This window comes from Neofelis nebulosa, chromosome 9, assembly GCF_028018385.1.
Source record: "Neofelis nebulosa isolate mNeoNeb1 chromosome 9, mNeoNeb1.pri, whole genome shotgun sequence".
In the NCBI taxonomy this organism is placed as follows: Eukaryota; Metazoa; Chordata; class Mammalia; order Carnivora; family Felidae; genus Neofelis; species Neofelis nebulosa.
In genome coordinates, this window is record NC_080790.1 from 130,421,150 (window position 1) to 130,436,918 (window position 15,769).

At 47.1% G+C, this 15,769-nt stretch overlaps 1 protein-coding gene across 3 annotated transcripts in view; it reads left to right on the forward strand.

Moving 5' to 3' along the window:
• The window catches only part of PTPN1 (protein tyrosine phosphatase non-receptor type 1), a 69,278-nt gene that overhangs the window by 38,859 nt on the left and 14,650 nt on the right, over window positions 1–15,769 (forward strand). For 2 of the 3 annotated variants that reach the window (XR_009249087.1, XM_058685954.1), the window contains exons 2-4: window positions 6,093–6,183; window positions 9,670–9,770; window positions 14,128–14,226. Coding sequence is in view for 2 of the 3 variants with exons in the window: in XM_058685954.1 (XP_058541937.1) it covers window positions 6,093–6,183; window positions 9,670–9,770; window positions 14,128–14,226 (291 nt within the window). In the remaining variant the exon portion in view is untranslated. The remainder of the gene's footprint in view (window positions 1–6,092; window positions 6,184–9,669; window positions 9,771–14,127; window positions 14,227–15,769) is intronic. The other variant, XM_058685955.1, reaches the window with a different exon arrangement.

Here is a 15,769-nt window from a genome sequence, read left to right on the forward strand (position 1 = left end):
GCTAGCCCTTTCTGCTTTGAATCCATGTATTATTAGTAGCTATTCCAGTGCTATCTTATCGTAAGACTCTATGTCCCAATTGCAAAGCAAAATAATAATTATTATCACTCTAGTAACTTTCATTTTGTAACATGATTGAAAATAGGATTGGATCAGACATTTGCTAAACAGCCTCCCTTTCAAGTACATTTCTGTCCCACGATGAAATGAAGCATTTGGTGTAGAAGCAAGGACTCTGATTTTTGGGAGCCTTTGGGGCCATTCGTTAATTCAGTCCACAAAATCTAGTTGAGTCCTCTGGGCCTGGGCCTGGGCTTAGGAGGGGTGGAGAGGCAAGGACCCAGGCACTTCTGTCAGCCTCCCAGCTGCTGATGGATGCCATGCTGCCTACCTCGTCACATGTCAAATAGTTTAAAAGTGACTAATGCATTTTACCGTGGAGCCAGTAAGGGACACCCAGTTGTGGGACTGAAGACAAAAGGGTGTTAAAACCAAACCTGTACTTAACGCAATGATGTGCTTACTATAAACACGAAACTATGTCTGCAAGGCTGGGCTGGCTTTTATGCCTGTGTGTTTTAAGATAAAAATTAGAAATCTCAAACAATGTCAGCTTTTCACCCAAGTTTTACTTCACCTAATTGGATTTGGGAGGTATTTGAATAATGGATGGTGAGCTTTCATGAGTACATACAGAAATCAATTCACTCTGGGCCCTAATTCGTTCTGTTACTGGAGCTTTCTAAGTATATGGGTCCTTCGTATTCACTGGGAGGTTGTCGGTTACCTCGTTAAATGAGTGGGGCAGGATAGGAATCAAGAACTAGCCTTAGAAATTATTCAGGTAATGTTACTTTCTGTCCTGTTCCCTTCCTTGCCTCATGTAGAATTTCTGGTTCAGCAGATGTTTTGTTTATCATTTATCAAGCATTTGTAGCACAACTTTCTAGCCCAGCTCAATCATACTTTTGGAAGAATTTAATTTTTTCTCGTGAAAAATTTAACTTTCTTCATGAAAATAGTTCACTATGGAGATGATTCAGATCAATTTGAGTGCCCAGTGCCTGTATAAAATGATAATGTAATTTCAGTCATTTACCTGTAAGCTTTGACCAAACTTGAACCTGCTTCAGTAACCCATTATTGCATTATCTCTAGGAGAGCATGAACCTTGGACATCTATTACACCTGTTATTTTCTTCTGTCACATTTCTGAAATCTACACGAAGAATATGAAGTAGGCTCTTGAAAAGCCAGTAAAGAACTGGCTAAGAGAGGGTGAGGGTAGCTAAAGAATCTATTTGTTCTGCGTTGGTATATTTCATGAAATGAAATCCTGTCTCATTTAAAATGCTGAGGTAGGGGCACCTGGGTGGCTCAGTCGGTTAAGGGGCCGACTTCAGCTCAGGTCACGATCTCGCGGTCCGTGAGTTCGAGCCCCGCGTCGGGCTCTGGGCCGACGGCTCGGAGCCTGGAGTCCGCTTCCGATTCTGTGTCTCCCTCTCTCTCTGCCCCTCCCCCGTTCATGCTCTGTCTCTCTCTGTCCCAAAAACAAATAAACGTTAAAAAAAAAATTTTTTTTTTAAATGCTGAGGTACACTTTGATTTGGAAATGTTGGCATTTCTCTTTAAGGGATGCTTATGGAAACCTGTTTAATGGCAAGTTTTTTATTTCCCTCTTGGCTCCCACATTTCCCCTGGCATTCAGCTTCTCATCATCCACTTTAAGGGTTTTATTTTATTTTATTTTATTTTCTCTGTGGAAATTTTACACACCTGTTAAGATTATTTAATCTCGGTCAGCATAGTAAATGATGTAAGGATATTTTATGCTAGCGATGGAAGTCTCCTTAAACTTGTTCATTAGTCAGTGTTCTGCTCTTTCTACAGCTGTTGGAAAGTTAGCTTACCTTCACTACGGTTTTACATTACAGAGATCTTATTTTGCTTTAATTCTGTGAAGGTTTTTGGTACAGTCCATTTTACTTCCAAACTGCTGTTATTAGCTGCCTTTAACTTTAAAGGTACTTTATCACTCCTCAAGTTTAAGACTGTAATCCTGGCGGTTTATTTTACTAAATGAAACATAAATGGCTTGTATTCAGAACATGCATGTATTTCCCATATGATAGATACTGCAATGTAGAGAAACACTTAAGTGGGTATATTTTCTTATTTGTAGGTTAAAGTTGGTTAGAAAAACTTTACTGCACTTAAGATCTGTGCATTTCCCTCTTATGACTTTACCTTCATTTTAAAATCAAGTTTTAAAAAAGCATTGTATGAGTACCTCTTACTTTCTCAACATCTTGACCAAACGACCACTCCAAATTCTACTTCTCTTCCTCAGGCAGCCCACAGTTACTCATATCTTGGCCCTTATTTCCTCAGAGTGAATATTTGTTGGTTCAGTGGTGTAACTGGATCGGTTACTTCTTCGGTCTTTATTCAGTCGCACCAGCTGGATTGACCAAATTTTTTCACCCCCCCCCCCCCAAGGCCTAATTTGCATCTGCTGCTACGTGCTTCCAATTAAAGAGAACAACGAGTTTGAGACTTAGATTTTTACTCCTTTGAGTTATTTGTCTGTGTTGTATAGCGTTTCCCTGCAAGCTTAATTTCATCCACAAATGATGTGATGAGTGTGTTCTGCTGGGTTATTTTGCTTAACCTCAGATAGGTTTATAATCCGTAAACATGCTTTTTCAAATTATTAGTTCATTTGTAGTGTGAGTCAAAAACACCTCCCCGCCATTTTGCAGTTCTTTAAATAAGTAGAATAGCAGAATGGGGGATTTTTTTTTCAATCCAAGTTGATCTGCACGTGATCTGAGAAGCGAAAGGGGACCATAATAGGTCTGTGATAAAAGCCGTTGCTCTCTTGCCCACACCTCAGCCCATTACCGCAGTCTCTTTGCTCGAAACCATTTTCAACTCTGCTGAGTCTCATTTGTCTGTGTCTCCCTATTTCCAAGGAAAACGTTTATTTTCTGATTCATTCATTTAGACCTTTACACAGGCAGAAAGGATTTCACTTTCTTGAACAGCCATCCTTTCTGTTTTTTCCTCCCCTTTGCTTCCCCCTCCCCATTTTCCCAGTATCTTACACCTTTTGGTTAAAACGATACTCATTTCCATTATTTGCCTACACACATAGTCACAGGTAGCATTGTCCTGTAGTTTCCTCTTTAAAGTTTTCCCGTAGTTAGTAATTGCCGTATGTACTTTGATTCGCGTGGCGTTCTTTCTGCCTGTTGATTCTTCCCATGCCTCCTGTAGCCTCTTGGACGGTTTTCCACCAGGTCGGTCAGCACTGGCCAGTAGGAATGCACCCCACATGTATAATTTCACCCTTTCTAGTGGCAAAAAGGTAAAAAGAGGCTGAGATTAATAGTAGTTCATTTAGCCCAGGATGTCCAAAATGTTACTTGAACGAACACCACTGAAAATACTTACGATACGTTAGTTTCCTTTTTGAATACTGTCATCAAAATCTGATGTGCATGCACTTCAGACTGCTACTACTTACATGCTCTCAGGAGCCACATGCAGGAAGTGGCTGCTGTAGTGGACAGAGCAATTTCAGCTGACGTCTTGGTTTTAGTTTTTGTCTTAGAGGCTTTTGTACTGGACAGACACCTCCATTCTCTTGGATTGTTTGGTCTCTGGGCCTGACACACACAGCTGTCATCTTAGGAACTCCTTCTGCTTTTCTTGCTTGGATTCCCTATTTCCTGGATTTCAGGTCTTCTCCTTACTTTTCTCTGGTGGTTTCATTCAGTCATGGTGGGTACAGTGGACAAAGGCATGTCATTGACCCATTCAGTCTCTCGAGTCACACTGCTCCAGTCTGGCCCCCTTGCTCCGAGGTCTGGTATATACTCGTCATCCTGCGAACACCTCCCTCCACAGTTTCTTTGGAAATTTCCTTTGCCTTTGCTCTTGTGTCAGGTTTTTGGTTGTTTTTTGTTTTTTCTTTACTACATCTTCTATTTTTCTCTTTCTGGGCTTATTTCTTCCCTCACATGGAAGACCTGATGCTCAGTGGATTGCTGACGACCAGAAGCGTGGGTGGTAAGCTGTTTGACATCTGCCTCTGTGCAGTGTTTTTATTACACCTTCTCACTTGATGACAGTTGGGCTGGATATAGAATTCTAGGTTGGAGATCATTTTGCTTCAGATTCTAAAGGCATTGCTCCATCGCTGTCTTGCTTTCAGTGTTCTGGCAAAGTCTGAAGTCATTCTGATGACCTTATCCTTTGAAAGTGCATTATTTTTTCTTTTCAGGGACTTATAGGACATTTTCTTTGAGAGATTCTGGAATCACGTATTAATGTGCCTTAGTATAGATCTGTTCTTACTATGATGAACACTTGGTAGGTCTGAAGATTTCCTTGAACTATTCGTTGTTGTTTTTTTTTTTTTCTTTGTATTTTGTTTTGCCTAGTTTTCTATCGGGGGTTTTTGGGGGATAGGTGGTGCTTTCCTTTCTGGGAGGATTTTCTTCTACCTTTACCTAACATCTTGTTCTTAATTCATGGATACAATATCTTTTCTTATCTTACTGAATATGTTCATCTCTTTTTTAAAGTTTGTTTTCTCTGCAGTTTATTTCTTCCAAGGGGCTTTTTTCCCTGTCATTTTTCTTGTAAATCTCTTTGATATTAGAGGCTTTCCTCTTAAATCTTAGAATCAGTGGTTGTCTGTGCGTGATGAAGAGTCGGGGCTCACAGGGCAGATTCAGAGCTCTGACAGGTGGAAGGGGCTCATCATCCCTGACCCAGGCGCGAGCCCTCTAGCGGGGCTGTTGATTGGTTGTTGGTTATGTGCCCTGGTGATAGTATCTTCCGGTCCTTCCTCTTGTCTGCTCACATCACCTAGAAAGCACTCTGCCTCCTGATTTACGTCCTCCAAGAAATGATTCTCCAGAGTTCTGTGGTGCGTGGTGGCAGTCACCCAGCAGCACGGAAGGGGTATGGCGGGGTCGGTGCAGATCCCTTTCTCCCCAGACAGCCCCAGCCCTGAGCCCTGTGGCGAATCCCATCCTTCCATCCAGAGGCGGCACTTCTGAGCCTCTGCAGGAGTCTGTGCTGGAAATCAGGGTGGTTCTCTGCTTTTCCCCATTGCTGGCTTGTAATCGAGCTTTCTCAGACCTGCCAGCTACTAATAAGATTCCCGGCTTCCAAAATTCTGTTGTTGCTGTCTTCTCTTGTTCTCCCTTGTGAGTTTGTCTTTTTTTTTTTTTTTTTTAATTGTAGTGAAACATACTAACAAAATTTACCACTGTAACCATTCTTAGGTGTACGGTTTAGTGGCAGTAAGTACATTTACATTGTTGTATGAGCTTATCTTTTAATAATAATAAAATACAAGTTAAGAAGAAAAGATTTCTAAGTGGGAGTATAGTGGTGTTTTAGGAAAGCAAAATTAGATGTGTGTGATCAGCAGGAGGCATACTTTGGGTCTTCTGTTACTCCAGACGCTTGCTGTTAATCAAGACACTTTCTCTTTCCGACCCGTTTGGTACAGTGGGATTTGTCTGTCTCCTGGGAAAGCAATCGAATAGTTGTTGGCATAAAGGTGCATTTTATCTGCCCTCGATAATTGTAGCTTTACACAAGGTTACAGATGGAACTCCCAGGCATGACGTTCAAGGCTCTCCGCGATCTCCAGCCGTCTGTCGTTGCTCCCGCCAGCCCACTCACTGTTCCTTGCAGAAGATGTGCACTCCAGCCTTCGCTGGGCCGGATGTTCCCGAACGAAATGCGCCCCCTCCCCTCCCCGCCCCACTCCTTTGCATCTCCCTGCTGTCTTCCGCGTCTTTCCAGCTCCCAGCCCCACGCCTTCCTCCCACTGTGGCCATGTGGTTGTTCCTCTTCTGTTTTCCTCTCATGACCTTGTACGTGCCTCTGAATTATCACCTTGCATTTCCCACACTGCCCAGCTCTCTTTGATGTGTGTTTCTCTGCTGGGTCTTCTCAGTGCCTGGCACATAGCCCGTGCTCGGTCAAATGTCTGGATGGATTCCTGGTGCGAGAGAGTTCAGAAGAGAACTCTTTATCTTTCTCTTTTCCTTTTTTTTTCCTTGCAGGATATCCGACACGAAGCCAGTGATTTCCCATGTAGAGTGGCCAAGCTTCCTAAGAACAAAAACCGAAACAGGTACAGAGATGTCAGTCCCTGTAAGTATTCACATCGCCATTACCAGTCTCACTGCTTCCACTGCGTCGGCTTCTCAGTCAGGACCCCTTGAGCCCCAGGGTTTGGCAACAGATTGATAGCAGTAGAGGTTTATGACTTGATTGTTTCCTATTATAAAGGCATTAGAGACTTATAGTGATGGTTCATTTTTTCCACGATTGTAGAAGGAGTAAGATCTCAGTTTCTGGAAAATGCAGCCGAGTTCAAAGCACCGTTTTTAGCTTTGACTATTTTTATGATGAATCCTTTTCCTACCAGCTGAAGCAGAGTAGAGTGGGCACAATATAACCTTTTCTGGATGACTCAGCAACAGCGTTATTAGACCCCGAGTGAGCGTCATATTGAACTGTGACGATGCCCCGCCCGGGCATTAAGGAGCCGGAGCCGGTCCCCCTCCACTGAAGACAGCTCTGCTCCTCACGTCCCACCCCTACCGCCAGCACCGGTCTTCTAGCCCTTTCTTGCCATGAGCTCTCTTTGTGCCTGCCTCTGACAACCTCCGCCTTCGGAGTGACCGGCTCTGAATCTGCTGCTCTCTCAAAAGGAAAGAACTAACCGTGTTAGAATTTGGGTAAAGCGAGAAAAACTGGAGCTGAGTAAAGAGCACGACCTTTGCCGTTTCCTCTAGGCCCCACAGAACCTTTTGCCTCCCCTCCAGGGTTTCTAGACCCTGTCCGTCAGGGAGGGTTGTGGCTGCCACCGTCCCCCGTGGCGGTCCCTTCCATCTGCCAGGGACACGGACGACTCCGGCCGTCATCCCTCACGCTGGCACTTCCCGCATGCCTGCGAAGTCACGCCTGCCCCGTGGCAGTGGGTGCCGCTGCTCCGTGCTTTCCAGGGGAGTTGGCAGCGCTCCCCCCCCCCCCCCCCCCCCCCCGCCGCCCCCCAATTGTACAGCAGCAGGTTCCGGGGAGGGGAGCGGAGGTGCGCCTAGGCTGGCACCGCGCGGTCCGCCCGTGAGCGCTGCCCTGGTTCCCTGCCCGGGGGTGCGTCTCAGCCTGCCGCCTACAAGCCGTGTGGCTTCGGGCGAACGGTTCCCTTCTCTGGTCTTCAGTAAAGCAGGAGCCGCGCGGATCTCAGGACTCCGTGAAGGCGAACTAGAATAGCATGAGCCGCTTGGCTCCGTGTCTCGCTCATAAAGGCTGGCTGCGGTCGAGGCGGTTGCTGACGCCAGGGGCGTCTGCGGTGGAGGGCGTCAGGTGGCACGTGATTGCGCTCCAGCCCCCGACGCTCTTGGCTAAGCATGTCACGGCCGTGGCACCTAGTGGGGTTTATTAAAGAAACAGCGCTCTCCTCCGGTGACGGTGCTGTGAGGTCCCGGCCAGCTGCGCCGTGTTTCACAGAGAGCAGTCCTGTCGGCATCCTTCACGCGGAGCGAGGACACCCCCCCCCCCCCCCCCAGCTTTGCTCTGCAGTGCGACTGCTTTCTCCTCAGGACTCCTCTAAATGGATTCCTGAGCCAGTTTTCCACAGAGAAAACACAGCGTTTGAAATATTCTTCCCGGGAAGCAACTCGCAGCTTTTTCACCCCGGTGTCCCTCCCAGTTTTTCTTTTTTTCCCCCACCTCCACCATCCAGCAGGACAGATAATTGGCTTTTTAGGGCCATGGGGGATCGGGGGAGAATGAGTCAAGGTAGAAAGTGAGCTTGTCGTCTGTCTTCCGTTTGGCAACTTTGAAAAAGCCCCAGCAGCTCTCAGAGGAGTTGTTTTTCCAGGGTCACCCGGTGCTGTGGGAGCCCAGTCTTCTAACCCACCAAGGAGTTGTATGGTCTCATAGCCTTTTGGGGGATCTTTTATCTCCATGACTTAAATGCTACCGAACTACCCCAAGTTGTATTACTCCTCTCTGATGAGAAACATTCTTCCAAATGGTGGCTAATTTTTCAAAACATTTCTTAGAAATCTTTTAAAAAAATTTTTAATGTTTATTTAATCTTGAGAGAGAGAGAGAGAGTGCGTGAGCAAGGGAGGGGCAGAGAGAGAGGGAGACAGAGGATCTGTGCTGACAGCAGAAATCCTGATGCGGGACTCAAACTCCCAAACCGTGAGGTCACGACCTGAGCCGAAGTTGAACCCTTGACCAACTGCCCCCCCCCCCCCCGCCAGGCACCCCTTCTTAGAAATCTTTTACAACAAAAAGCCCCAAACCATGTGTCCCCGTTAACTTGTCCTTTCCCATTGGGCTAGGGAAGAAAAGATACTATTCATGAGCGGTCACCTGAGTTCATCATCCCTTGTGTCAAACCAGAAATAAAAATGCCCACCTGCTCTTGTTAGTTGCACTGGCAGGATAAGGAAAGTGGCCTCAGGGAAGCACTGCTTTTGGGACAAAGTCATGGTAAAAGGGGGAAAAAGTGGCCATGTGTTTTCAGTAACCTGGGGCAGAACTTCCAAATGAGAATTTCTTTTTAAAAACCATTCTGGGGGGCGCCTGGGGGGCTCAGTCAGTTGCGCATTGGACTCTTGGTTTTGGCTCGGTCGTGATCCTGGGGTTGTAGGATCAGGCCCTGTGTCAGGCTCCGTGCTGCGCATGGAGCCTGCTTGGGATTATCTCTCTCTCTCTCTCTCTCTCTCTCTCTCTCTCTCTCTCTCTCTCTCCCTCCGTCCCTCCCTCCCTCCCTCTCTCTCTCTCTCCCCCTCTCCCTCTCTTTGCCTTCTATCCCCCCCCCCCCCGCAGAAAAAAAAAATTAAATGAGAAAAAAACCTATTCTGACAATTACATTTAATGTACCTTCAGAGTTTTGGATTCAGGGTTTAGTTTTTCCAGTGAAAAACTCTCTTTTAAATGTCTTTGGTCATGACGGTTTCTGAATTTGAAATATTTAGAATCACTTAAGTATATGTTACACTTGAAACTTAAAAGAAACAAAAACAAAGAACCTTATACGAAGGAATTAAAGATATCACTTTTCACACCACTCTATATTTAGGTCATTTTCATCTTCAATCCATTAGACACAGGATAGGTGGAGATAATGATCATAAATCCTACCAACTACAGCTCATTGTACCAACTAGAGCTGTACGGGCTAGGTGAAATTTTTGGTGGATTTTTTTCTCTTAAAGATTGAAGCCACTATATTTGATTACCTAGTAAAAATATATATTAGGCATCTGAGAACAGATCCCTTGACACCCTCTCCCCATAATCTCCTGATTTGTGGCGCAGTGATAAGGAAGATCTGACCTAAGAACAGGTTGCCCACTTAGGACATAACCCATGTTTTAATGTAGTTTGTCTGTTACTATTTAGCATTAGCTTTGAAACACTTCCAGAAACCTTTCTCAAAATACTAAGTTGTCCCCGTAGTGATGACTAATCTCAATTAAAACACCATGGCCTCAGCCAGTGTGAACGCCCTTAATGCCACCAACTCACCTTTTTCACTTTCCCCATGGGGTGCGCTGCCTGTGTAGACGCTTCGGTCCTCCAGGACTAACCTTTGAGTTCTGGTTTGCCTTTCAGTTGACCACAGTCGGATTAAACTACATCAAGAAGATAATGACTACATCAATGCCAGTTTGATAAAGATGGACGAAGCCCAAAGGAGTTACATTCTTACGCAGGTGAATGGATTGTCCACATTTTTTTAATGGCTCTTGGCCTTACTTGATATCAGCCTAAGAACTTTAGAGTACTGTCATTTATACCTCAAATAAGATCCACCGCATCCTTTCAAAGGTCAGGTTTTATGCAATCCAAAACAGCAACGAGGAAGGAAAAGAATCTTCCTTCAGAGATTCAGGTTGGTTGTCACCCGCGTCTTTTCTGGGAAGTATGTCACTTGCTGGGCTTCTAGAAAACAGCACGAAATGCCAGAACTGCCTGTGGTCTGTTGACAGAGGCAGCAGAGCCGTGGCAAGAGAAGCGCCCGTACCTGTGTTGATTCCATAATTGAAGAGGGTTAGCAGTAGACCAGTAATCTCTGCCCAGGTAGCTACTCAGAATTTCTCAGCATGGTCCTCATTCTTTGGCCCAGAAAAAAAAGCATCCTTAGATTATGTGGACAAGCATGCAAAACCGTTCAAAATTCCCATTGGCTTTTGACATTTTTATGGGAACAAATCATAAAAATGATCTAACACTTGATCTTCTTGTGAAACACTTACTGGCATATGACCCCAAGACCACGGGTATCTAGGAAAGACGATAAAGAAATTTCTTTTTACTTAATTTTCTCAAGTCTTAGTCTGTTACCTGTAAGTTGCTCTAAACACTCTTGTGTTTCTCTTTTTTTTTTTTTTTTAATGTTTATTCATTTTTTTTTTTTTTAGAGACAGAGCATGAGCGGGGGAGGGGCAGAGAGAGAGGGAGACACAGAATCTGAAGCAGGGTCTAGGCTCTGAGCTGTCAGCACAGAGCCCGACACAGGGCTCGAACCCACCAACTGTGAGACCAGGACCTGGGCCAAAGTTGGATGCTCAACTGACTGAGCCATCCAGGTGCCCCTATGTTACTCACTGTCTTAATCAAACAGCAAGGGGAAACTACTGGAGTGTTTATTTTATTTTATTTTTTTAACGTTTATTCATTTTTGAGAGACAGAGAGAGAGCATGAGTAGGGAAGGGGCAGAGAGAAGGAGATACAGAATCCGAAGCAGGCTCCAGGCTCTGAGCTGTCAGCACAGAGCCTGACACGGGGCTCAAACCCACGAACTGCGAGATCATAACCTAAGCTGAAGTAGGACGCTTAACCGACTGAGCCACCCAGGAGTCCCAGTTTATCGTTCTTTTATATGGCTTTGGCATATGGGGTGATTTTGAACATCGTACTTCTGTTTAACATTTAGAGATTAAAATAACAGTGAAGCCAGAAAGCATATGAACAGAGGCTGCTTTAGGGCAGGGAGCTGGGTCAGAGCAAATCTACCGTGGCCCTGCTTTACTGCCCTGTCTTGTCCTGTTCCCCTCCTCTCTGTCCATGAGGACAGTCAGTCTGAGTGCCTCCCAGTGTACAGAACAACAGCCATGCTGTGTTCAGTCCTGGGACCCATTCAGGAAGTTCTTGGTGTATGCACAGGGGGCGGGCCTTTACAAGGCCTCAGGTCAAAGTCTTCCCAGCACCCCTGGGGTGGTTGGGGTAGAGTGATAAGGAAGGAGATCCTGGTTGTGGCAAGCTGGCGGGAAGAGGTTGAGGGAAAAGCAGCTTCTTGGTAACTTCTCTTTTTAGAAGAAGCCAAGTTTTTTACTTCCTGATTTCAGCCGTTCAACTTTGGTGTGAGGTTAGGCAGTCCAAAGCAAAGATAGATAGGGGAGTATAAAGTCAAATGGAGCGCCAGGATATCACCATGGAAACTTTTACACCACTGCCTTCCCCACCCCCGTGCCCTAGCAATTACTTGGCACATCTGAAGGTCTCTCTGTTTTGTCAGGTGGTACCATGGACATATCTAGCTGCCTGCACGTCACCCTTTGCCCTGGGATTTATAAAAGGGACTGAAGTAACCTGGCCCCAAAGTTATACCTCTAGACAGTAGGAGTGAAACATTTTCCAAGCTACAAAACCAAGAAAACCCTGCCCATTTTTTATTTTCAGTGTTCATGATGCAAATAATACAAGTCTATAGTCTTTTTTTTTTTTTTTTAGCCAGTGATGTGGAACTATAGAGAATGATGGCAAAGGTGCCTCTGTTACCTTCACAGTGAAGTGTTGGCTAAGTTACTGTGTCTCCTTTCAGATTTTATATGATTTAAAAAAATTTTTTTTAACGTTTATTTATATTTGAGAGAGAGAGGGAGAGAGACAGAGCATGAGCAGGGGAGGGCAGAGAGAGACAGAGACAGAATCTGAAGCAGGCTCCAGGCCCTGAGCCGTCTTCACGGAGTCCGACGTGGGGCTCGAACTCAGGAGCCGTGAGATCGTGACCTGAGCCGAAGTCGGACGCTCAACAGACCAAGCCGCCCAGGTGCCCCACTTACATGATTTTTCAGTCCCTGAGACCCATCCTAAACTAGGGTGATGGGAGGTGGGGAAGGTGGCAGGCTGGGACCTGGTGGGAGCCGCCCCTGTGAGGCCTGGCCCTCATGCCCAACTTGCAGGATGAGAGACCTAGTTGGCCAGCCGGGAGGCCTGGGGCTGTTGTCTGAGGCTCTGGCTGGAGTGCAGATGTGTCCGGTTTAGGCAGCAGGAGGAAGAGAAGTTCAGCAAAGTGAGTGGGCACTGAGGGCTCGTGGTCAACAAAGGTGTGGTGAGACTTGAAGGGAAAGGAGGCAAAAAATCAGGAGAATTTGGATGAAAATAAGTGAGACTGGAAACCATTCTAGAAGTGGTGCTGGCCGGAGGAGGTGATGCGTTCTGTCATGGAGGTGAAAGGTGATGTCCTTTCCAGGCAGTACTAACAGTTGAGACAAACTGGAGGCGTCCATACTCTTTTTTTTTTTTTTTAATTTTTTTTTTTTTCAACGTTTTTTATTTATTTTTGGGACAGAGAGAGACAGAGCATGAACGGGGGAGGGGCAGAGAGAGAGGGAGACACAGAATCGGAAACAGGCTCCAGGCTCCGAGCCATCAGCCCAGAGCCCGACGCGGGGCTCGAACTCACGGACCGCGAGATCGTGACCTGGCTGAAGTCGGACGCTTAACCGACTGCGCCACCCAGGCGCCCCTAGGCGTCCATACTCTTGTATCCAGTAAACACCTATGCCTACTGCCAGTTGGCCCGTACCCCACCATGTCCCGGTGCCCACGCTGGACCCCTTGGGCTACCTAACTGATCATTTGTGACTACATCTTTTATGTTCTTTGGTCCAAGGATGAAAGTGGTCCGTAGACAGGCGTCGTTTTTTTTTCTTAAGCTTATTTATTTATTTATTTTGAGAGAGAGCATGCATGTGTGAGCAGGGGAGGGGCGGAGAGAGAAGGAGATAGAGAATCCCCAGCAGGCTCCATGCTGTCAGTGCAGAGCCTGACGTGGAGTTCGATCCCACAAACCGTGAGATCATGAACTGAGCCGAAATCAAGAGTTGGGTGCTTAACCGACTGAGCCACCCAGGTGCTCCGGGTTCATCATTGTTTATTTTTTTTAAGCTTATTTATTTTGAAAGAGAGACAAGGGCACCTGGGTGGCTCAGTCAGTTTAGTGTCTGACTTCAGCTCAGGTCATGATCTCATGGTTCATGAGTTCAAGCCCTTCATCGGGCTCTGTGCTGACAGCTTAGAGCCCGGAGCCTGCTTCAGATTGTGTCTCCCTCTCTCTCTGCCCCTCCCCGACTCGTGCTCTGTCTCTCTGTCTCTCGAAAATAAATAAACATTAAAAAGGGAAAAGAGACAACATGAGTGGGGGAGGGTCAGAGAGGGAGGGAGAGACAGAGTCCCAACTGACTGAGCCACCCAGGGGCCCCTCATCGTTAGTAATAGTAATAATAGCTAACATTCCACTGGATGTGTACCATGTTCCAGGTGCTACGGTAAGACCTTTACATGAACGGATATAGTTAATATTCCCTTCACAGCCTTGTGAATAAGGACTATGATTGGTTGAGTGAGCTGGGTGGAGAAACTGAGGCATAGAGATGTGAAGTGACTCATCCCAGGTCACGCAGACGATCAGTGATTGGAGCTGAACTGAAGCCACCAGAAGTGTCACCGATGATCACTTCCCCATACTGCCTCTTCCCAGCACCCACTAGCTTTGTGCCATATTCCACTCACCGTCAAGAGGGGCCTCAGTGGAGCCCCCCTGCTAGCCAGCTCAAACCGGAAAGCAGAATCCGCATTTTCTGTCCTCTGCTGGTCAGCCCTGAACCAGCCCTGAGAGGCAGATACAACCTTTCACCACCACTAGGCAGGGAGGGTGGCACCTGTCCCAGCCTCAGCTGCCCTTGTGCCTAAGGGCACTGTCGTCGGCCGACCGCCAGTGGTGAGCTCTCGGTGGAGCGAGTCAGTGTAACATCACGCACACTTTGTGGATTGTGTATTTGCAGGGCCCTTTGCCTAACACGTGTGGTCACTTTTGGGAGATGGTGTGGGAGCAGAAAAGCAGGGGCGTGGTCATGCTCAACAGAGTGATGGAGAAAGGCTCGGTAAGTGACGGATTTATCCGCTCTTTACGTTACCGTCCGTAAGCGTGCCGGTACGTGAAGTTGTCATTTTTGTCTGAGTCGATTTCTTGAAATTGCTTTTGTATTTCTTTTACGTAATGTCCTTTTTAGTAGAAAAATTTAAAGAAGTGATATACACATACATGTTTATTGTAAACGAGTCAGAAAAGTAAATGAATTAAGGAGAGGGGAAAAGGTCCCAATTGCCCTTGACCTATCCCTCACTCATCAGTCAGTCTCTCTCCAGAGTGTGTTCATATTTGTTTAGGAACACCCTAGCCTGCGTGCATCTGTCCCTTGAGTCACCGCCCTGGCCTTTCGACTTGTTCTCCTCAGCGTATCCTACACCGAGACCCAAGTGTCACCACCCCTTTTCCCAGCTGAAAACCCTTGTGGGGCTCCCACCGCCTCCTGGGATGTGCCCGTTGTGGCTACAGGACCAGTTAACCGGGACCCCGGTTTCCCACATCCATCCCCGGACTCCAGCCAGAACACACGTCTGTTGTTTCAGTTCTCTGGACCAGTCTGAGTCACTGTCCCACCCCAGCCCTCTTGCAGGTATCTCCAGTGGCTTCCCTCGAGTCAGCCACGGCTCATGCTCTCCCGCCCATCTCATCGTGTGGGTTGCCCGTTACAGGCCCGTCTCCCATGCGAGGTGATACAGTGTGCGGGGCACAGTGGTGTCAACGTAGCGAATAGACGCCACACCCCTGCTACCTGGCTCCTTCCCTCCTCTCCCGGCCGGAGGCTCTCCAGCCTCGGCAGTGGAGGCCCTGGCAGAAAGCGAGCGGAGGAATGTGGACACCAGTAGGAATGAGTGGCCAGGAGCAGAGAACGGCGTGTGCCCAGGCTTTGCCAGGAGCCGGCCCTGTGCTCTGGGGCTCACCCGGGCCACTGCGCTCACAGCTGTCCTGGCCGCCTCGGGTCCCGGCTTGCCAGGAGAGCAGAAGGCTCCAGAGAAGCCGACCCTCCAAAGAAAGCACACTCGTGGCCCTAGAGGGTAAAAATACAAGTGCAGAGAAGTAACATCGAAGGGGACTTGAGCAGTGAGACAAAGGGAAGCACCCCCCACAGAGCCCCCCCCCCCCGTCCCCCCCAAGAACCATTCGTAGTTACAGCCCACGGCACGACAGCGCATGTTGAAAATCAGGCTTTTTGCCTCTGCGCCCTTTTCTTAATCTTAAAGTATTTATTTGCTCGATAACAACAGATGGAGAACTTACCTGAGCATTCAAAGAATGAAATCCTGCTTCTTAGAAAATTGTTTTCAGTGAAAGTGGTTTTTCATGTTTTCTGCTTCAGTGGCTTGATTAGTAAAATGTGAAGCTACAAATGTGGAGCCACCTCCCACCTGTCACCACTCTTGTCAGCAATTTAGAATAAAGACACAAATGTTAGGTTCCCACAGCATACACTCTCTGCAAGGGAAAGTGAAACGTGGTGGCCTGGCCACACGTTCAGCACCCGCTAGCTGACACGGGAGGACACGGGAGGCTGCTGCCTCCACCCACGAGATGCTGCTAGC